At 41.8% G+C, this 23113-nt stretch overlaps 1 protein-coding gene across 3 annotated transcripts in view; it reads right to left on the bottom strand.

Moving 5' to 3' along the window:
• Window positions 1–129: 129 nt before the first annotated feature.
• Window positions 130–23113, bottom strand: part of palm1a (paralemmin 1a) — a 53836-nt gene continuing 30852 nt past the window's right edge. The window contains exons 4-9 of one of the 3 annotated variants that reach the window (XM_006639796.3): window positions 21338–21465; window positions 19822–19936; window positions 18088–18109; window positions 16681–16746; window positions 12250–12381; window positions 130–8636 (exon numbers count right to left, since the gene is read on the bottom strand). In XM_006639796.3, coding sequence (XP_006639859.2) covers window positions 8107–8636; window positions 12250–12381; window positions 16681–16746; window positions 18088–18109; window positions 19822–19936; window positions 21338–21465 — 993 coding nt within the window. In that variant the 3' untranslated portion in view covers window positions 130–8106. The remainder of the gene's footprint in view (window positions 8637–12249; window positions 12382–16680; window positions 16747–18087; window positions 18110–19821; window positions 19937–21337; window positions 21466–23113) is intronic. The other 2 variants (XM_015365611.2, XM_015365612.2) reach the window with 2 other exon arrangements.

Genomic DNA, 23113 nt, shown 5'->3' on the forward strand with positions numbered 1-23113 from the left:
GAAGGATTAAAAAACCTTGAAAAACTGTCATCTTCAGAAAGCCAGAGATCACAGAGATTTCTTAGAGCTCCTAGATGCCCAGGAGTAGGTGGGGTGTCAGAAAAGACGACAGCTACACTGCCCAGGAAATTTGGTCTGAATTTCTTTATTTGAATATGTAAAAACAGAGACATAACATTGCTTACAGCACATCTCACTTTTTTTTTGTTTGGAACACTTTCCAGATCACTTTCCAGTTTCGTGAGCTTTCATTTTTTATAACCTTCACAACAAACAAAGCGGTAGAAGTAGCAGTCGCAACAGTAGTAGGATTACTGTAGTAGCAGTTGCGGTAATAATCAAAGTGTTCGACACTGGTGGGAAGTAAGAAAAGTGGAGTGACCCAGTGAAGAGAGAGAGAGAGAAAGCTTATTACTTTTTCAAGGAGGATATATCAAAAAACATGCACACTTCTACAAAATGTACAAGTCCAGTTTGACCAGACAACAAGGCATTGGGGCTATATCAGTTAGCATACTGCCTACTGGTTGTGGAATGTTTCTGCTGGACAGCTGCAGGAGTACCTTGGAGCAATCTTTTGAGGTAAAAAGAAAGAGGAGTACTTTATTAATACAGTCTAGGTTGAGATCACCAAGAATTTGTATTTTTCTTGGCAGAATTAGAAGATAATCAGACATCTGGAGAAACTGAAATATGGCCTTCTGTGATGATGAGAATCCCTGAATTAATTTGATAAATACTGACACCAGTACAGTCAGTACACAGTTAACAGGGCATGTGTAAGACCGATACAATATATCGACATTATGGGCAATACAGGGCCTTAGGCTGAACAAGCAGCCTTTTACCTCTAAGTAGTACAATATGTATTAGTCACATACAGACAACCTGCAGGGTCTTATCTTGACAGATCAAACAATACATATAAAAATACATACAACCGATTTTAAGAACTGAAAGATGTTTTTATTTTTATTTAAATATCCTAACACCTATACAATGAGGAAATGTAGACCCCTGTGACACTCATACTGTACACTGGGCTACTTAACCTGTGACCCTCCAGTCTACTTCCTTGTCACCCTACGACAGCCGTCCTCAGTTTTGTAACAGTATATCCACAGGGAGATTGCACGATCAATACTGAAGAAACCTGACGTGATGTGGGTCATTCCTGACCTGTCTTGAGTGCCTTTTAAACTGTATTTGACTTGTTAGAAATAACAAAAAGGTGGGGATAACATCAGAAACAGCCATTGTGCCTTGTGTATATGCAACGGTCACTTCTAAATATGCCATTCGTGGTCATAACATAGGGTGACCAGAGATGTACTTATACTATTAAACCTACCGTAAAATTGCATGGATTCAGAATGAGAGATACTCTTTGTATGTGTCTTCTTTGGCATTCTCTGGAAATGGCCTTTTTCATCACAAATTAAAACATCTCAAATCTTCTCTGAACTGTGAAGAGACTCCTTTCATCTCTACAATATAACAAGGTGCAATAGAGGGCACTGGAGAGGCTGCATGTTGAGTAGCCCTATGATAGCATGCCTGTATATTGGGTATAGTGTATATTGACATCCTGTCAGGCCTTATTGCATTCACAAATAAGACATATTCCAAAGCATGCCCTTAACTCCTTTTCAGCTTTTTCTGCCTTCTGACTTTTCGGAACTGTAGCTATTCCTAAGCTAGTTCCTCTCTAACAGCTCGCATTTTGAAGCAGTGCTGGTTCAAATGGACAATGCTGGGGATTACCTGGGCAGAGCCTATGGACAGCATGCCTGAAAAAGTGAGAGCTGCTTGCCAATCTGTTCTTTTGTGTAGGGTAAAATCTTCAACAGTATTTAATTAAGGCACTGAAAAAAGAGCCTGGCTCCTTCGCTACCAACCATATGAGAACAAGAGATTCAGGAGACATCTCCTGTAAGTGGGGGTCTTAAGAAAGGGGCTGAAGCCGGAGCCATGAAGGACAGAGGACACATTACGGAGGTCACAATTTATAGAAACTCCAAGAATGACCCTGATGAGTGAGCCAGTCAGATGAGTAGATCATGCAATGGGTCCAAAACCAGCAGGAGGAAATCATAGGCCCTGATATGGGAAATAACGTAGATTATGCAGGCTAGACAGAGTCAAAGGTGCAAAACTGCGAATAAACTGAACTTGAAGGCTTTCTGCAACCCTTGTGAAAGACCTGCTGTCAAAGCAAAGTTGTCATGCGAATTGGAAATCACAGGAGGAATGAAAGCTGTGACAATGTTTTCTCCCTGCTGGAACATACAGCAGAGGCCATTCAGGACCCTTTGTAAGGAGCCATTCAGGGAAATTCAGTTTCTTTTCTCTGTCTTTCCATAGAGTCACCCGAAGTGCCTTCTGCTATAAAATCAAGAAAAAAGGCAAGGGAGTGTGAGGGGCTTTGCATTAGAGTGCTATAATAAACCCGCAGAGAGGAGAGACCAACAGCCCCATCAGGGGCAAAACACTGTTTTTTTCTTCACAACACAGTACAACAGTAAAACAATACACCTTCAAACCAGGACCAGGTCCAGTGGTTTCCAACTTTCTAGTTTTTAGCCTCTGATTTATAACATACAAACCTATTTTGACTCAACCACGGGCTGGGTTATTTTTGGACAAAAGCTTTTTTAGACAATGGAACCCCATAGGAAGTGCTGGGTTTTGTATTCTGCAATGGGCCAGTGGATTTTGATTCAATCCCGTCTCAGGTCAGGTTGAAATTTCGACTGTACTGTACGTCATTATGGAACGTTTCTGGTTAAGAACATAAAGCCAGTGAAAGAGAAGAGGATATTTGCCCCCTTTTTCTCTTGCTCGGAAAGTTTGCTCAAGATTTTTTTCCCCAAGTGTTGGCTCTGTTTTCATCCAGATTTTCCACATCTGGCATTATTAAACATATAAAGCGCTAAAAGCCTGAAAAAAGTTTCCTCAAAGTATCTTGAAAGTTTTGGGATTGTGAGAAGCAATAAAAGCAGCGCCCTTACTAAATGATTTAAGACAAGAGAGACTCTTCAAGGCTCAGTGTGAGTGTAATGGAGGAACGCTGGAGCTACACCAGTGATATCTCACCTCCTTCTCATACTGGTGACCTACAGCCTGGAAGAGATGTACTTCTCATCTGATGGGCAATTATGTTACATGTCCAATTGGCTCCTTAATTAAAGAAACACATAAATTAGTCAGTAGGAGTCAGTGTCTTTATCACATACTGCAGTCATTTTTTTTTAGCTCCCTGAATGGTTAATTGCACCCGAGGGGTGAATAAAAGCTGGATGTATCAGTTGATTAGAAATGATCACATCATGTGAGCTTTAACAGGTCCTTTCCATTACGATGAAAGAGGTTCCAGTATTTCTATTACCATGAGTGCAATTTCACTAATGGCCTGAGAAGAGCTGCTTGAAGCACACAGAAGGTGCTGTGAAACAGTGGCTGTTTACAATCGTACACTGTAAATCCATACAAATGTATTGAAAACCGTGGGGGGGGGGGCGCTCTTTTCTATCCCTATCAAATTGTGCTGCTGGCATCTCTTGGGCGATGAGGCAGGCATCGTTTGAAATTCTAGAAATTCAACAGATTTTCTTTGCAGGTTTTTCTTCCTTCACACATTATCCATCTGAGGAATTACAACCTAAAGTCTCTCCCCATGCAAATCCTGAGTTTTACTGCGGGTATCTGAAGCTCCACTCATTTTGATCATAGAAGCTTCAGAAAACTCCTGACATCCACACCTTACTGGACCTCCTACCACCAGATTTCATTGACACTGTTGGACCCTGCTGTTCAGTTAGCACCTGCGGATAACAGTAACCTGTTTCATGAGATTAAGATTTCTAAGGGGAGGTACAGTGGGGCTATATATAGGGCTACTAAATTGTAGAGGACCAGCAGAGAAAACTAAAACCAGATCACTAGGGATTAGGGGGAAAGCAAGTGTTTTTACATCCCCACATTGTCAGGGATAAAATGTCATAATAAAATAAATTCAAAATAACTGAATGCTCAGGCACCTGATACTAAAAGGGGAAAGAATTGCTATGGTGCTGCAGATGAAGACAGACTTTATGACTGCGCTTTATGATGAGTTGCAATTGCAATTGCAGATATTTGCTGAGCCAAAAGGAATTTAATTGTAAACTCAAACGAGTCTGGAGATGATGAGGGCGGCTTCACCAATCGGCAAATTTATCACAATGATGAATACCTCATTTTACAGTCGAGTCTGACTTGCTTATTTGACACTGGGCCAGAACTACATCTTAGAAGAAATAGAGCTCCTAGCTCAGCTAAAATCATGTCACATTTAGTTTGTATTCTGCCATTTTCAACCCAGGGTCACCTTTTCTTCTACTCTGCTACGTTCGTACAACAATCAAGATGTCTGGTTGTGTTTCACCGTGAAAGTAAAAGCTCTAAACAAGAGTAATTGCTGGGCTAGGCACGGTATTATTCTCAGATCCATCAACACTTTCACCCAGCTCTTTGTTTCTATGTCATTAGGGCAAAAGCAGTCAAGTAATTACAAGGTCACCCTCAACTGCTAACACAGGGGTCACTAAAGGCTGTGGAGAGGCCGACCCACAGAAGTGTCTGAATTTCCCTGCTGTCAGTCTGAACATAAATATGAATCAAAAGAAAGACCTGGCCATTTGATTTTTCTACCTTAGCATCCCATGGCAATCTAAAATACAAGGCAATCTGTGCTTGAGGGGAATGCAGCCAGCTGCAAAGTGAAGTCTTTCATTACCCTGTTGGCTCGTTGAGACGATCCCAATTTCTGTGGTGTTAGAAGAAAACAGAGTTCAAGACTCTTTCAAGAAAAGAAACGAGACTGATCCCCCAGAAACACTGATACGCACTTGCAGAACTGGGCATGTGGGGTGTTTGGGGGATCCTAAGTTCCTTGCTTAGGAGTACAACAGCAGTGTCCAGAGTTAGGAACTTGACTTATATTGGGTCTTCACCAATCCCCAGCGTTTGTCTTATAACTGTCTAGAAGTTCCAGACACCTAGACAAGAGTTAGGGTGTTGGGGAGTTAGGTTTTTGTTAATAGAATGACGATTTGCATAGTTTCCTGTTGAAAAAGTGAGGGAGCTTTTTCTCCAAAGAACGCGACCTGAGACGTTCTTGCTTTTGAAAGAAGAGGAGCCCCAGATTGCTTAATTGAGCCCAGCTCTTGCCACATTGAAGATGCAGAACATGAGTTTCTGCATTGGAATCTGTCTCATTAAGACCAGTGCCATCCTGCTTTCTACATTATTCTCAATAAATACACCCTGTTAAATTGGCTTTAGATCAACTTCTGGTTTCAGAAAGGTGACAGAAATAATCTGGATTGTAACGTCACTGCTCCTTGCACACAAGGCCTGCAAGTTTTTAGAAGTGGGAAATCCAATCTAATCCACTCACTGCATGAGAATCTGTCACACGTCCTCAGAGAGACAGTCTCACTTACAGTACATGACCAAAAGCTGATCCTTACTCGTTTCTTCAACAAATAAACACTGTCCAGTTGGTCAGTCTGTAAGTAAAATACATGCTGCTATATTTGTAACATGCCATTTGTTTTTCTTACGAAGATGCAGTGCAGGTACTGTAAGAGATATGAGATGAGTGCTACGCACAAAGATTGTTCAGTCTCATAGAGGAATGTGAAGCTGCAGATTAGCTGAGTTCAGCAATTAGAGGCTGCAATTCTGAAGACGATTTTAAACTAAACACTGTATTGTTATTGGTATTCTCCATGGGGGAGAAAAGGTATCAGAAAGGTGCATAACAATGGGAATTTCTTGTTACAAAATAGGTAGCCCTGTCTGTCATTATTTGCTGAAAGACCTTCTGAATGTATTGGCTCATTTTATGAACGGCAGGGATTTCTTTAATCAGGTTTCTTAAACTGAGCTAAAACATTTCTTGTTGCTTTGCTATTTAGTTGTCACAGGTGGAGGATTGTCTCCTGAATACATATCGACAACCACAATTGTTGAAAATTGTTTCCATCCTGATCATCAAAACAAGTTACATTTATTTCTGATGTAACGCACAGTTTCTTAAGTACATGCTCTGGATAGCTCAGACATGTTTCTTAAACACATACTGAAAAGGCCACAGAACATTTTTATTTAAAAAAAAAAGTTTAAATTTTGCTCCTAATTTCCAGCAAATAAAAATCAAGCTTCCAAATCTAGCAAAATAACTGAAAGAAAAAAGTAACAGCAGAAACAAATAAATGATACATTTACGCAGAGCACACAGCTTTATCTAACAGCAAAAATGGAAATATAAAAAAATGAAGAAAATTTGCATCTGGCCAATTATTCCATGTGAATGTGAAGATGTTACTTGCACTGTCCTGCTCTGCTTTAGTTCTTACATATTAAAAAGATGCTTCAGAGCTGTACAGGTTAAAAGACTTCATAATACCGCTAATCACAGACTTCATTGTGGTTCAGGTTGATTTGCAATATGTTTGTAAAAATGGGGTAGGTGGTATAGTCCTTGATCTTTAAGCTTGCTCTGATCAGCACCAGATACTAATAGCTGTGATCCGATCTTGGCTGAACAGAGGAATAGACAGTGGTAACTTCAACCTTCACTGTGAGTTAACTAAATGTTCCCCAATACATGAGCACGATTCCTCACATGGAGGAGTGAGAACTGCACAAGTTACAAAACAACACTCCCCACAATTACAAGTAAAGTACAATACAAAATCAAATGGTAACACTTGAGTAACAAGATCATGGCATCATTTTTAAAAATCAATACTCTATCGTATCAGTTCTCTGGGGAATTTATATATAAGAAAATTCAATAAATCATGAATTTTTAAGTGTTTTTGTTTGGATGTGTAACCAGTACAGATTGTCTGTCTTACTCTTAGAATGTTTTTAACATAACCTATTGTTCTTTTTAAGCAGGGATCAATGCTTCATTGATGCACATCCATCAAAATACAGTGTAGCGGCCTTGTTTAAAAAAAATACATCAACCTATATCCATTTATCTTCCTAGGATCCCATTAATCTTCAAGGGATCAAGGCCAGTGGAATGAATCAAGTCAAGCAAGACTACTCCCTTCATAACATTTGTTTCATTAGCCTTCAGTATCTGAAAGAGGGGTATACAATTCATTCAACATTATTATATTACTAACAATAATAAGATGAAAAAATGGGCATTTTAATCTGTTCTAGACGGTAAAAGGTACAGCAAAGTGAAGTGATGGACTTTAAGCATTTTCTACTGCAATGTCTTGAGAGTTTTTTTTCCTAAAGACAGACAATAGGACATTGTACCTGTCTAGCATTTCTATTTTAATTCCAATTTTGCTGGAAAGGATCTTTATAAAAATGTCCTTTTTAAGTGAAAAAGGTTTCAAGGTTTGAGGCTGTTTTATTCTTCCAGTGCAATTCTCGTGATTCCCAGCTTGTCCCTTGCCTCTAACTCTGTAACCTGCTTCCTCTGATAATAACCCAGCCTCACGTTATCTCCCACTTTCTGGGCGATAACCTAACTTCATAACCTAACTTTCGCTTTTGGAAACAACAGATAGGTTTCCAGTCACTCTCTTGTCCCAGATCGCATCGGGAATTGTCGTTTTTAAAAGGGGGGTTGGAGTTGTGACCTCTCCACCTCGCCACGATTGTGTTAAAAACCGCTCAACGCGGCGCAGATGGGACACCTCACGTGTTGTTATCTGTACAAGCAGTGACCAAAGGAGCGAACAGATTAAAAAAAACGAATAAATATATCTTTTAAAAATAAACGACTTTTCATTTAGATAAATATTTATCGGAGTCCTTCATTCAGGAAGAGCAAAAACTACAAAATTCAAACGCGTGTGGGAGAGTGTTGTACGCACGTCCGTTCATCCATCCCGGATATTACTCGGTGCCGAGCCCATGACAGCAGATCACACGAACCCCCCCCACCCAAAAAAAAAGGTTAAAAAATCAGAACGTTTACATGGGGAAAAAAAAGGGAACCGTCGCTCAAAAGATACAGAACAGAATGATATTTTTTGTGGTTATTTTTTTACTTGAAAAGTCAGGTCGCCCTTCGAGAGGACAGGCTCACATGACGGAGCAGCACTTGCAGGGCTGCTTCTCCTTTGAGTTCACCTCTCCTGTGCTGGCCTCCCCCTCGGTCTTCTCCGCAGCTTCCTGGTTCTTTGGGGGCTCTGCGGTGCTGCCGTTAGGGGGCGCCTGGTCTTCCTTGACCGCCCCCGCGCCCCCTTTGCTCTCCCCGTCCTCGATGACCACCAGCTCGGCCTTGACCGTGCCCTCCAGCCCCAGCACCTTCTTGGTCTCAGCCTCGTCCTCCACGCTCTGGTACCCCATGAACACCATGGTGACCGGGCCCTCCACGCCGGTGTCCCCTCCTGCGTTCTGGGGGCTGGCGGTGGGCTTGGTTTCAATGCCGGTGATCTCTTTCTTGGGGGTCTGCGCCTGCTCCTGGCCCTGGGCTGGCGTCGGCCTCTTCGGGGTCCCCTCGCTCACGGAGGCCTCGTCGGCCTTGTGGATCAGCTCGTCCACCTCCGAGGAGCTCAGGAGCCGAACCCCGTTCTCCTGGGCTCCATCTGCCCCACGCACCTCGTGGACCACTGGGAAGGAGACGAGAGGACACGTGCAGTGTGGGCTAGGGGCCAAGACAGGAACCCCTGCTGGGCTTTGAGATTCATTAGAAAATATTTAAAGACCCCAACCTTAACCAAGGCTAAAATTTAGGCTAAATCTACCTGACTATATAGCAGTGGTCCTTGCATTCACAAAACCACCAGAAGCTCTACCAGCACTAAATGAAGTAGTTCAGGTGGGTAGCTGCGTCAGCATGCATAGGCTGCAAAGGAACAAGTAAGAGGTTTATTCCATGCTGAAAAGAGAAGAAAACACAACGTTTCGGTTAAAAAACACAACGTTTTGGCGGTGGAGCCTTCTTGGCTCCACGGCCGAAACGTTACGTTTTCTTTCTTCTCTTTTCAGCATGGAATAAACCTATTACTTGTTCCTAAATGAAGACCTCCTAGTTGGTGCATCTGGTGGAGTTACATACATTTAGAGAGCACACACCACCCATCACTGCCTCCACCCCTTGAAAAACCACAATGGACACATGCTGGGGTGCTCGATCTTCACCATGCTCTGAAAGGTGACTCAAGACATAAGCTCTGTGAAAGACAAAGGACAGCCTTCTCAGTAACTAAAAGCTCTAATTATCCCGGTGGACATATCTCATCTTGGATATTGTACCTCAAGATTTAATCCAAGAAGGCTCACCACATCCATTACTATACCGTAATGGCAGTAAGGAAGTGCAAATCACATTGAGCTACAGACATGCACGACAAGCAGAAAGAGACCAAAGCAACTCTTAAAGCACAGGAACAGCAGGGCAAAACACAGGCCTCCAGCATTGCTCTTGGAAATGTTTGTTAATGGGATTTCTTGCAAGATTACCCTTGGGAACACACATAGAAATGCAGTGAACAACATTTGTCAGGTCAGGGATCTTAAACATCTGTAAGCTTACTGAAGTCTTGGTGATTCTCTGTGGCTGCCTTTAGACCAGACAGCAGAATTACCACAGATCACTCAGCTTCCCCCTAAAAGCCATATCGTTAGCTATCATTTACTGTTTTGACATATCATTGATTAAACCTCAATTTTATTTTCCATTTTTTAAAGACCACAAGGTGATTTAAGATATCCTGATGTTCGATTCCCCTCTAATTCTGAAATAACTTATTTTAAACCAGCCCTGATATTTAGATAAGAAATATGATAGGAGAGATTTTATTTCTACATTTTTTTCTGCTATCATGTTAAGTTTTCTCTGATTTTATTTCCTCTAAACTAACATTCAGGATCCTCAGCTTCACATCCCAGGTACTGAACCCAGTGGACCAGGACTCTGTCATGGTTCTGCACGGTGGGGGTTAATTCCTATTGAATGGTGGTCGGACAGAGTGCTTTGCGGCACAGATGAAACACAATAGCTTAATTGGTTTATGAAACACTGGTAGAGAATAAGTTGTGGATTCAATGACATTAGCAGCAGTGTAGTATTTCATGTATTTATATAGACCAAGATAGGTTAAAATGATCAACTGGACAGTATATACGATAAGCATGATGTTTATATTTTTTGTAGACGCGGAACACGCAGACCTACTGTATTACCACTCTTCTCTCACTGAGGGCTCAGTTAAAGTTTCGTGGAGCTCTTCTTGAAAACGGTGTTTATTAGAAAGCATTATGTAGAGCCCCGTTGTGCTCTGCTTATTTCACACACACTAGGACTCTGCACTGGCAACTTGTGAATTAGCCAGAATTAATGTCTTTAACTTATTTAGCCGATGTTTTTATTAACAGCATGTCGATTTTTTTACCTACATATGGTGATATCTATTTTTCCAGCATAGTTTTCTGGGGCACAGCACCTACTGTAGCTTGTCTCCCCATCTGGGATTTGAACCCATGACCCCTCTGGTCAGTAGTACAGAGTACAGAGTACTGCATTTTGTCCTGCCTACCCCATTATATGTTATACAGTCTACATGTTATATATAAACGCACAAAACACTCAAAAGTGTCTTCCAAACTAAAGAGAGACTAACAGTTTCTATTTTAACAAGCATTTCTAATAACACTCACAATCAGGTGCAGTAGGTTTTTATACCATCCAAAAGCATCCATATACTGTATATATGCAATATGACAGTATATTGACCAGGATCAGCATTTGCTCATGAAACAGGATTCTGCACAGGTAAGCGTGAAGCCAGCTGCCTGGCAGGGGTGGCTGGGCATCAGGAGGGATCTAGGAGAGGGACGTGTCTGGCACATTCCTTTCTGGAAGGCTTTATCCTTGGCAGAGCTCTCCCAGAAAGAGTATAGGGAAGTGGGGGTGAAGGAATCATGCCTGTAATCTGCAGAGAGCTTTGCTACAGGGTGACCAAGTGACACATTTCTGCAAAAGGCACTATAGTCTGTTTCAGCTGCACCTTGCACCTATGAGATCATGTGGTGGATGAGTGACACCCTGAAGCAGTTCCAATTAAAATACCCTTACGTAACCTCCTGGTGCTCATGGAGGTTTCATTTGGCTGCTGACGTGCAAAGTGAAGGGGAAACAGTGCAGTACCTCACCTTTCTCTACAATACTTTCACACACTGTTTCATCATTAACGGCTCAAGGGCTTCAAGCATGTGGTATAACAGATATGTGAAAGCTGGTCTCATCAGAGCTACTGTTAGACTTTCGCTTTACTGCAGTCGTTTATTCAGTTTGCTATTGTTGGTCACCCTGCTAAAATGTGCCATGCTGGGCTAAAGTTTTTTTTTGCACTTTACGAGAAGTGACCCAGTTACAAAAACACTTTTATTGTTTGTATTAGAGTCAGTTTTCTGAAAAGCCCTCATCTAGTGCCTATGGCACAGCAACACGTTTGTTTCAGGGGTCCATATCTGACCATTAAGTAACACTCCTCCAATTGATTGGAACTCTTTTCTATATTTACGTCAGGGGACTGTGAGCACAGTGCCAGTGAGATGTTAACTCAGTGACAGCTGTCCAGTAATTTCTCTTCAGAAGTCACTGAGTGAATTCTAGTTGAGATGTGAACACTTGACAGTCTCAGATTCTCTTCCCCATCTTGATTTTGATAAAAAATAAGTTTACAGCAAGTGGGCAGCAATAGTACACAAATACAAATGACTATTTAATACAACCCAGGGTTAAAACCTGAATGAATTTGACACTTTTTGACCATTTATTTTCAGCATTTTTTTCCTTTGCTTTCAGGTCTTATTGCATTTATCGTGACTTTGTATTAAGTGTAATTATTAATTAGAAAAGAACACTTTTGAAGAAACTGCTCAAAGACCCACAGCCAGAAAAAAAGCTGTAAACCACAGGATTCAGCCATCAATGGGCATCAGCAGTTCCAGCACTGTACTATAAATTCCTCTTCCAGAATTTAATAGACACCTCTGTATTGGATAGATGCTTGCTTGAGCAGTGATTGAGCAAAGAACTTCAGCATATCTCAAGAGAAACTGCAACAGCACTGGTGTGCCACATCCACCCACATGGGTGAAGTGAAGATGTTATCTTGCCTCTATGTGACACTACCTAGCTTCTGATTGGTTGGTTTCCCATCACTTCTCGTTAAGTATAACCATCTTTGTTTTTTCCCGCATTAACTTTAAAGTCACCTTTCCGGTCATCCTCATAGACCTTGACCCCTTGGTGCAAGAGGTCTTTGGGCAGCAGAGTGTTGGTGGACAGCACTTTAGTCTCCCCTGTGAGTCTGTCCTTTTCAATGGTGATCTCTACTGAGTACATCGCTGGGACCAATGAGAGGAAATGTTAGGGTCACAGGCTCGCTCTCATTCACCTCCACATACACTTGCCTAAGGACCATTTTGCAGGTTGGGGAAAAAAAACTTACTTTTGAATCTACTGTTGCTTAAGGTCATTAGGTTATAAGCTCAGCTGGGGGGGCATTTTGGGTGGTCCCAGTAAAGTGCTTATATAAACATTCTTAGAAAATCACCTGTCCAGCCACACATTCCCACAAAACTTATCCTTGTAAGGATCATGGCACAGGGTTCAAGGCGGGACTAATAAACCGCACAAAGTCAAACACAACTACACCAAAGTAGTGCACACCTTTAAATGATTTGGGGATTCTGACAAGCAAGTAAATTGGTTTGGTTTGTTTCCAAATATTTGCATTATGGAAAACAAATTTAAACCATTTCTAAACAAAAACAAGAGCTTGTCATTTCAGAGCTGAAGCACAACATCTCTTCCTAGAAGACCACGTGCCATAGAACAGTGATCTTAATATAAATCAGATCTTGAGCTGTGTGGAAAGCTAAGCCACTGCATGACTATCGTGCCAGTCTTGTGTGCTGCCTTCTGTGTTTGCTGTTGTGCTGTTTACACATTATCTCAATGTCACTGCTGCTTCTGCTGAAATATTCCAGCAGACTATGGAAGTTCTGGAAAGAAAGGCATTTCCTTGAGTAAACAAAGGCCAGGTTGAAATACACGAATGCTGGAGTTTAGCTCCCATTTTGAGAAGGTAACAAAGCTTCCAAATACCAAGAGCTAATCTGTAACAACTGGATGGGGTGTTTCCATTGTGGTCTTTCCTCATTAAGTGTTTTACAGTAAAGTAGGGAGTGGCTAATGTTTAGAAGCTCTTGGGTTCAAGACCTTTATACGCTAATTACAGCAACAGAAAAGCAACTTCCTTTTGTGGTGTTTGGCTGGAGCACCACTTTCTAATCCCAGCCCTTCCATTTTGAGTGTCTTTCAGTTTTCACCCCAACTGAGTTCTCAAGTTCTTAACTGAAACAATAACTTAATGACAGCTTAAACTAGTTTCTGGTCTTAAACATAGGCGTGATTTAAAGTTAGGTACCAAACTACATGGGAATTTGGAGAAATTATGTTTTCATAAAGCATCTTACTAGTTCAATTAAGAGTTTAAGTTATTGGTAACTTAGCTTGTACAAATTCCACTGGTGACCCAGGGACAAGATTGGTTTAAAGGCCAGTTCATCTTAGTCTCCCTCACTGCGCTACACTGCACATTTGCCTCTGACTGCAAAAGAGGCGGCTTTTCTAGGACAACAGTGTAATGGCCACCTACTCCCTGCCAAATTTTAATCTCCCAACAAGCCCCTGAAGTGAGCAGGCATTGGTGAAGTAGAGAAATGTGACTTTTAACATTCTCGCCTGCCTCTAAAATGCCATGCTGTACGAGCCTGCTGCTGCCAGAGCAACTGCAAACCTGCCAGCATACCAACAGCCAATTTTTCAACATGGCCATGCTGCCATGGCAACAGCAAATTTGCCTGTGTAGGAATATGGGGGATGGTTCTAAAAAAAGGTTATTACCCTGGGTTACTTAATATGCAAGTTCTGTAAGCACTAACATTCGGATTCCTGTATGAAAAACTACAGTGCTGCTACAAAACACTCTTACACAGACACGCATACACACAGACAACAGGATGGTGTTAACTGGAGACAAGCAGACAAGAAAAATGACAACATTAGACATGTTAAAGGCAAGACAAGAACCATTAGACTCAAATATCAACATTTTATGTCCCAAAAAGATGCTGAGGGGAAAAAGCATGCTGAAATGGGCATCGAGAAGTGCACATTGTAATGTATAAGAATACTGAACTAAAATTCACTCTTTCAGGAGCAACACCTTCAGCTCTGGTGCTACTCCTGCAAATGTCATTGAATTAATTCATATAGATAAATGGCACATCCCACACAAAGCTATAAAAGAACATAGTTTAACTCCTCATCTGCTCTGCATGCATCAGACTTGGATGTTATTCAGCTCGGTGCAGTTTCTATCAGTAGAGTAATTTTAATTGCTTTGGGTTTCTTTTGCATTAGTCCACAAGACAGTGCGAGCACAGTCTGAGAGAGAAACTGCAGCTCCTTCTTTAGAAATGTGTGCATCAGAAGGAAACAGGAAGACACAAGTAAACCATATGATTACAAAACCTCCTTTTTTATCCCAGAGATCAGTCTTCCCTGAAGGAGGCCGTGAACTGGCATATCCCATAAGGATTTTGAAATTTGTAAATTTCATAATTCTTAAGCTCTCAACCTGTTATCTCAGATTTGAATTTCAGGTCTTTGCCCAGCTTGTGCAAGGCGAAGGACATTTGATTCTGCCCTTTGGCTGTCTATGTCAAAATACCACCATCCTCTTTGTGGCGTGTAAAAGTCTAAGGTCTGGGCCATCCACTTTTTCCATTTCTGAGCAATAACAATAACGATACTGGGAGTGATTGTACTATGGTACAGGTGGTAAAATTTGTGTCCAGAGGATCTTGAACAGCAAAAACTCGACCTTGTAAAGCTGGATGAATTTTTACTGTCTGGAGGATGTGGCTTTGATCACAGGTCATGCCTGTAAATGTTTGTGTCTGTGTCACCTTTGTAAAAGTGGGAAGTTGGTTATGCGGCTGAGGTCTGTTGGCAGACACGTAGAGGATAGCACATTAGGCCAGCATCTTCCACAGATCAGTATCAGAATGCCCCAGTGACTGAACTATAAGGGCTCTGTTCCCTCTGTCACATCAAAGCTCTGTTTTTAGTGTTCTAGGATCACACTGCAAGACCAAAGCAGATGGTTTCACAGTGCCCCTGTCTCTGAGCATACATGAACACGGTCTTCATTTCTCCCATACTGTGCTTGCAGTGCTGCGTCACCTCGAGCAACTGTCTACTTGAAAGGGGAGGTTACGGAAATAAAAAAAAACAACTGAGCATTCCACCAGATCAGGCTACATTCACACCTGCTGCTGAAACTGCACTACGGAAGAATTTGCTTTTAAATGAAAACAAAGTTTTTCCAACTATAATATTTGAAAATAAAAACATGTCGCACTGATTATGTTGGAGGGCTAAAAATTCAATGCATTATTTCAGAACAAAGACAATTCATTGATTGGCCACACGAAGTGTAAGGACTACATACAGCACGACTGAAGCGCTTGAAGATATGATGAGTGCTTCTCCAAGCGCACACATCACTACTCCCATGACAGCGGTCATCTCCACTGCAGTGAAAGGCAAAGTCCTCTGTCACACCAGAGTTCTACACTGTCTTGATTCCAGAGAGACATCCTTTCTGTAATTTGCTCAGCGCCCTGTTACAGAGACAATTTGTGTCTGTTTTTCATTAAGTGCTACTGTGGATTTTGGTTTTGGATTCACTCAAAGGCTGCAGGGTGCTTCACGAACGGCTCCTCTTGAGTAAATGCTTTCTGAAAAGGAAACACACCCTCTCCACCTGGCAGGATGCTCTGAGTCCATGTGCATCACCGATCGGAATCTCATCAATAAGGACCCCTGAGGGGGGAGACCATGCTAACTCAAACTATAAAACCTCTAATTATTGCCTTATTTCCCCAGCTACTTCAGCTTATAAAGAGCTACTTCACTGCAATCGCTCAAACACTTGTTTACCGTCACAGAGAGGATGCAAATAAATGTTTTATGGAAAAAGACACAGATTTGGCTCTGAGGAGTCAGAGAGCTATGAATAATGCCACTGGAATAGTGGAAAAGACTATCATCTTCATTACTGTTACTGCAGGCACTCCAGCTGCAGGTGGAGATACTGGGAAAGTGCAGTGCTATCTTGATGTGAGGTTGTAAGTGTTAGAAAGTCAGACTTCCTGATCTAAGTGCTCTAGGAGTAGTGCCAAGTTTCAACTGGCACCTGTAGAGTTCCACTTACTCATTTCACTTCCTAAATTCAGATATGAGCTTTACGACATAATGGAAAATGAAACCTCAAGCTCATAACTAACAATATTAGCAAGATGAGCTATTATAGACTTACGTAAGGCATTTTTGCAACACAGTTGAAGCAATCTAGAGATTTATTTTTCCTCAAATGCAATTCTTAATTAAAATAAGATTTAATGTAACATATGCTGAAACACATGCATGGAAATACTCAGATCAGAATAATATTTAATATATTTATGGGAAGCATGGCAAGCTTGTACAGCAGAAGCATATCTGAGGAAAAAAAAAATAAACATTGAATTTCTTACAAAGCTTACACTTTAAGCTACAGCTTAGAGACTCACCGGCTTTCATCATATCTGAGGCACCTCCGGACTTGTCCAGTCGAGGGCTGTTGTGAACTATGACCTCTAAAGGTGGCCACAGACAGGGAAACAGAAACAGCAATACACAGAGAGAAAGAGTGACCCAGTGTGTGGGGGGAAAAAAGGAGGGAGGTGACAGACCGTAAAATTGGAATTTCCCTTTGCAGAGAACAGGAAAGATACAATTCAAGGCCACTCGTGCTTACCAGCCCTTTTAATTCTACAGGTTTAAATAAAATGCTTTCTCAGCCATCATTTTTACACATTAGCACAGGGTGGCATCTTTTGCCAAACGCAGTGACTCTACTATGTCAGCAAAGAGTACAACCAAAAATTGCCTTAAGGGTGAAAACCGGGGGACAGCGGCCTGAATCCACGTGAGGCACACCATCATACCGACTCTGACAAAGTACGGGCTCGTCTTGGAGGGTGCAGTCCATGACTAGCCCTAAAATGATTTGGACAGCTGCTTAAACCTTTATTTTTTGTAACCTTGATACCAATGCTCACAGTTAAAAGTTCCCAGAATAAACAGGGAAAGCGTAGGAAGCTGGGGATTCTGAGTATTAAATGCGCTCCCTCCAGGTGTCAGTTGATCTGCATGATCCAGACATCAAAAGCTGGAGCTCAGGTCACTTTGCTATCTGACCGTGACAGAGTTGGCCTGCTTGAGAACCGCTATAGGCAAGGGTTGGGATTAACTGGCCTAGGCTCTCCAAGTTCTTGGTTAAACACTGGTTTCGTGACCTTATGAGCACTTGCAGGCTCTCAGTGACATCACTGAGAGATCCAGAACTCCAATCAGCACTAACTCACCTATAAGGCACGGTGGAGCTTGAAGCATGTCAAATGATGATTGGCTCGGTGGGGGGTTAACCCACACTCATGCTCTCTATACAGTACAGGAGTTGTGGGAGTTTTGCCAAGATGGAAAGAAACAAGTGGCCACTCAAAATTAGGTGGACAAAAAGTAAAAAAATGCGAAAACATTGCTCAAGAAAAGAAGCTGCAGAAAGTTTATTCATGATCTGTTCTATGTGTGAAACTGATGTAACGTTTTTGTTTGCTTCTTCAATTTACAAGATGATAAAGTTCTTAAAATAAAAATGAGGCGCACTCAATAGCACCTTGGAAGCACCAAGATTTCATCTTAAGGAAGAGTGATGTTTACCGCCTGCAGCAGAGCCTTCGTCTCTCAACTTCTCTTCAGTCTCCATTATCACATTATAAACTCCCATTCTCGTGTGCCCAGACGCCTGTCAGAAGTGAAACTCTAACGACAACAAATCTCAGAACAAATGCGTAAAATTGAATAAACTGGTGGTGCTTGAACGCAGGCGAGAGAAACGAAAATGTGGCGATTCGACGGAAAATACTGTAACTTACCTTTCACAGAGCCTGAGGGAGCCTGCAACAGAAATAGAAAATGAGGTTGTTATTCCTTACCAATTTGGTTCTATTACTGATGGCAGTAATTTTATGATTTCTTTTGTAGTTTATTTTATGTGTGGCAGGATTATACACTTTGCTTTATATTATTGGATTTGGCAGCAGTCTACATGTTAATGTAAAACACTGTGTGGGCTTTTAACTTGGATATAATACAGAATAATTCCTATTAGCAATCAACTAAAAAGATGAGAATACCTTGGTGACTGAGCTCTAGAAGTCTGGACAAATGCCCTTATAGAGAGCGAATCCTTCCTCCAGTACTTTATCATAAAAGTTTTGTTATGCATGCTATCCCATGATATCAAAACGAGTGGACATGCCCATTTTTATCACAATGCTTCTGTGGCAGGAATCATCTGCATCAGGCCCTGGATGAAGCACAAAGTCCAGCTTACAGACACTGCTTTACATGCACGTTAATGTCACTAGGAAGCTCTGTAATCAATTTTGTATTATCTACCTTGAGAATGTACACAATACTAACCATAGCCACACGCTTTGTTCATAATATAACAAATCCTAAAAAAGAATGTTGCAGCACACATTCTTTGTCTTAATAGAGAAAAATCAAAATTATCTTAGCCTGACAAAAAACAGCTTACAGTTCAGCTCAGACACACTCAGATAAAGATGGAAAGCAAATTAGAATGTGTGGTAACAGTTCCTTAATCCAATTAGTATCAATGACCACAGAGGAAAAACCTGTGATGACAGAAAAATCACTGTTTTCAACAAATTAATAGACTGGAGGAATCAAATTCAAATTGATTCACTCTGCAGTAAAGGGATCGGCTGCATGGAGACTATAGCATTTTTGTTTCTTTTCACGGACAGTAAGGAGTTGAAAAGAAGTGGCATTCAAGGTGAAAAGAAGTTTCAAAAACCTCTTTTTACCAAGGCGCAGTCATACATTCAGCAAATCAGAAAAAGCGACCCAAGTGAAAAGCAAAATATTCTGCTTTAACTTTGCAATAAAGTGGCTCCATTCTTCCACAGGTTGTCTGTGATCAAAGGCTGGAGATTTCACTCGCTGTGATTAGTTAAGCCATCAGGGAGCTCACTGGGTAGAGGGATACAAGCACCATTATAGTATCAGAACCCATCACTAATTTATTCAGATATCCACATGGTTGTAACACTTACTCTATCAATGGCTGATGGAGACCATCCTACAGCAACAATAACTGTTAGCGAAGAGTATTAACTATTAACAAGGTCAGGGTTCAGAAATCCTTATTCTGGAGACTCACAGTCCTGCAGATCGTGTTGGTCAATAAGCAGACTGAAAAGCATGTGAAGGTCTCCTAATCAATTAGCTAATTATGTCATTTAGACCTCAACTAGAATGAAAACCAGAAGCCAGTCAAGGACCTACTGTAGGTTACAGATCATTCCTGTTCCCGTAGCAATATTACATGGAGGTTTTATTTGTGGAAACATGCTACCTCAAATCTAACTTTCCCAAAACATTTCTGCGCCTTTAGAATAAAGGTCACCAGCGTCTGCATCAGACCCTGCATTCTCTGTGAGCAGAGACTGCCGGTGTGCCTTGACCAAGCTGATGCAAGGCTGTTGAGAGAGTATAGGAGCCTATATGAGTCGTGCCCTTTTCTATCACTGTCACCGCTTGGTGACTCTATGTCTGCTGGCCTTGGTGCCGCTCCTTACTTTGTCAAGGCTGTCTCCTGCATTTGCCGCCTCCTCCTTGGCCACTTCTGATAAGTTCTCTTTGGTTGAGGTTGCCGACACCCCTGTCTCGAGCTCCTCCAGTTCCTGCTCCAGCCTGGGAGGGAGAGGGAGACAAGACGAAAGACAGGCATTGGAAAACCCCCTGGGCTCATGCTTCTCAACAGGTCTTGGCATCTTGCTCTGCCTCCAACTCTTATTTCTGAACACGAGCAGGACTACTTTATTTTCCACCTCCTTGACCCCGTGTATAAATGTATATCTCATCACAGGACACTTAATGTAACACTTCCAGAAATACTATAACCAAGTGAGGTAAACTCAAGGAGTTTACCCAGAGGGCTGAGGGAATATGGAAGAAGCTACACAGCCATGTCGTTGAAGCCGAAACCCTGACTTTTCAAGAAATGGCTGACTAAAAAAAGCCAAATAGGCCTCCTCTTATTCATAACCTTAAGAACATTATGCTATTAAATATAGAGACATTTGTTTATTCAAATTTGTGAGAAACTCTTCAATACAATAGGGCTTCAATACAATTTTTTATGGTTAAAATGAACATCAGTTTTTCTACAATGCTACTAACAAAAAACAGAAATGAAAAGAAAACACACTGATCTTATACACGACTTATACTTGTCACAAGGTTTCACCACATGCAAGCTGATCTTATGTACTGTGCAGAGTGTTCATATTTCCACTTTGTGGGTTATTCTGTTAAGAAACACACATACAGTAGGCTCAGCCATCAACCTTGGTTCAAACTAGCTATAGAACATTTGATCATGTGATTTATGTATTTCTTCTTCTTAAAGAATTATTTATTTCTGGATGTGATGTACGCGTTAGAATAATTGTAAACACAAGCACAAAGGGAAGACTGCATGGACAGTCATCCACTGAAGACAATAACAGGGACCTTTCTGCACAGTGATCATCGTGGATGCTCCTGCTATTGTTCAACATGCTGATTCTATGCCAGTGACAGTCAGAGAGCTAGCCATTGCCTGCTGGTGCCAGGGATGAAAATAATCGGCAGACTGGACTGCTGTGCCCTTATAGTGCCTGGAAAATGTTTGATGCTGCTTTTTCTTTTCTATCAGCAAAATCAGCATCAAAAAGGTAGTTTTTAAAATTTTAAAAAGTTTCTCCCCTTGGGTCACTTTCAGTGCTATCTGATAATCCCAGCAGAAACGTCTGAAAACTCCTGCATGCCCTTGCTGCTGACTGTTTCTACTTATTTACTGTGGCTGCACGAGCTTCACAGAACCCTTTATTAACAGTGATGTAAGAATACTGCATCATGCCTCAGTGGTTTGCGCTACAGCCTCCAGTGTCGTCTTGTTTTTTAATTGTCACTTGTAGAACATCTGACATACACCTCTGTCATCCCATGTAGCACCCAAACAAACCGACAGTACACTGTACAGATCCCTTATCCACTCCCCCCCCCCCCCACCATCTCTAATTAGTTTCATCCAAAGACCCCCTCCTTCACCTCAGAATGGTCTCCTCCAGTCCCTTGGTCTTGGCCTCATCCTCTTGCAGTTGCTTCTTGGCTTCATCTTCCTCCGAGCCAGCAGAGGGCGCACCGTCCAACAGCCACCTCTCCCGCAGAGCCTTTGACTATGTGTGTGGTGGTAAAAGGGACAGAAGTGAAAACACTGAGACTTGTCTAATGTGCCCTGTAAACAAGAAAGGCATACAGCTATGGTTTCTTGAATGTCTTTAAATCCTTTACTTAAAAACCATGCATGAGCACTGAAGTTAGAATTTAATGTTGAGAATCAAGATCTTAGATGGAATTAACAATGGTCATGCTCAATTGAAGCCCAAGGCAAGAGTGACTTCTTGCATAAGATTGTCCTATATTCTGCTCCATCTGTTCAAAATGTAGCCTGTTATACGCCTAAGCAAAAAAAAGGCCAGTTTTGTTCTACTCAATGCAAATATGTTTGAGTTGCTAGAAATCAGGCTATAAAAAATTAACATGTGGGCACGTAAAGAGTGCTCCACTGAAAATGAACTGATTATTCCATTTCTTTCAAACCCTTCTGTTGCTTTCTGCTGTATTATCTCCTATCTGTGTCACGGTTTTCCTTGTTTTAACCGTTTCTGTTCACGTTTTCCTGTAAAGTGCTTTAAGAAGATGCTTTTAAAGGCACTAGAAAATACGCTTTTTTGTTATTATTACTACCTCCGAAAGAAGAAAGCAAAAGAAAAATGTGGGGCACCCAAGCTTAGACAAAGCAAATGATTCCGAGCTCAGCTCCCCCTCGGGATAGTAGCTGGCAGACATGACAGGGGAAGAGGGGGCTGTGTGACAACAGGCAGGGCTCGTTGATCCTGGGAGCCAAACTGCCATGCTTTCTCTGAGGAAGTGGGAAGCATCCCAGCAAAGCTTTTGAGAAACCTGATGTGGTGCAGAGCGCAAACGGGCTTAAATAATTCAGTTAATTGGTACCAAATACAAGTGTGGTATTCAGCCTGGTGGTTTTGTTTAACAGGGTTCAGCCTGGGTTATGATTTATTGTACTTGTCATTCAACCCAACTCCCCTACCCCTCCTTCCAAACACACGCAAACCTTCGAACAGCCGGTGTTACAGCACTTAGGAGGGGCGGCCATTCATACAGCCAGCCTCACAAGAGCAGTCAATTGCTTTCCAGTCGGCTAAGCTGTGCAGAGGCTGCTAATGTACGCTTGGACCCACAGGGCACAACCATTAAGTGGAACAGTGGGAGGGATGCCAGCTATACGAGGGCAGTCTGCCAGTATCCCTCCTTCTCAGAGCTGCACAGACAGCATTGGGCAAGTCCAAGGCCTCCAGAAGATGGGCACTCTTTCACATTGTCATCTGAACCCACGGACAGCTGGAGAAACTACAGCCCTGTGAAACAGACGGAGTCCTTGCACACACAGTGCTGTAGCAGAGGCCTCGGAAGAGCTGCCTGTAATGTTATTGCCTCCTCTAACCAAATTCAGATGAACAGTGTCAGCCTTGGTAATTTTAATGACAGCCCATTGCTTTTTGGTTGCAGACGTTTCAGGAATTATTTGCAAGGTTTTGTACATTTCCCAGATACACAAGAACACCAATGAAAACAAATATCCGTCAATCTGGGCATGGTCACACGAGGCCCACAAAAATGATTTCCTAGTTTTATATCGACTTCAGAATCGTCTAGTTATGTGTCCAGCACTCCTGCATCCCCTTGCAGTATCTCTTAGTCTGATGTACACAGTTACTGCAAGAATCCAGCAAAAGTCATGAG

This window comes from Lepisosteus oculatus, chromosome 29 (assembly GCF_040954835.1).
Source record: "Lepisosteus oculatus isolate fLepOcu1 chromosome 29, fLepOcu1.hap2, whole genome shotgun sequence".
NCBI lineage: Eukaryota > Metazoa > Chordata > Actinopteri > Semionotiformes > Lepisosteidae > Lepisosteus > Lepisosteus oculatus.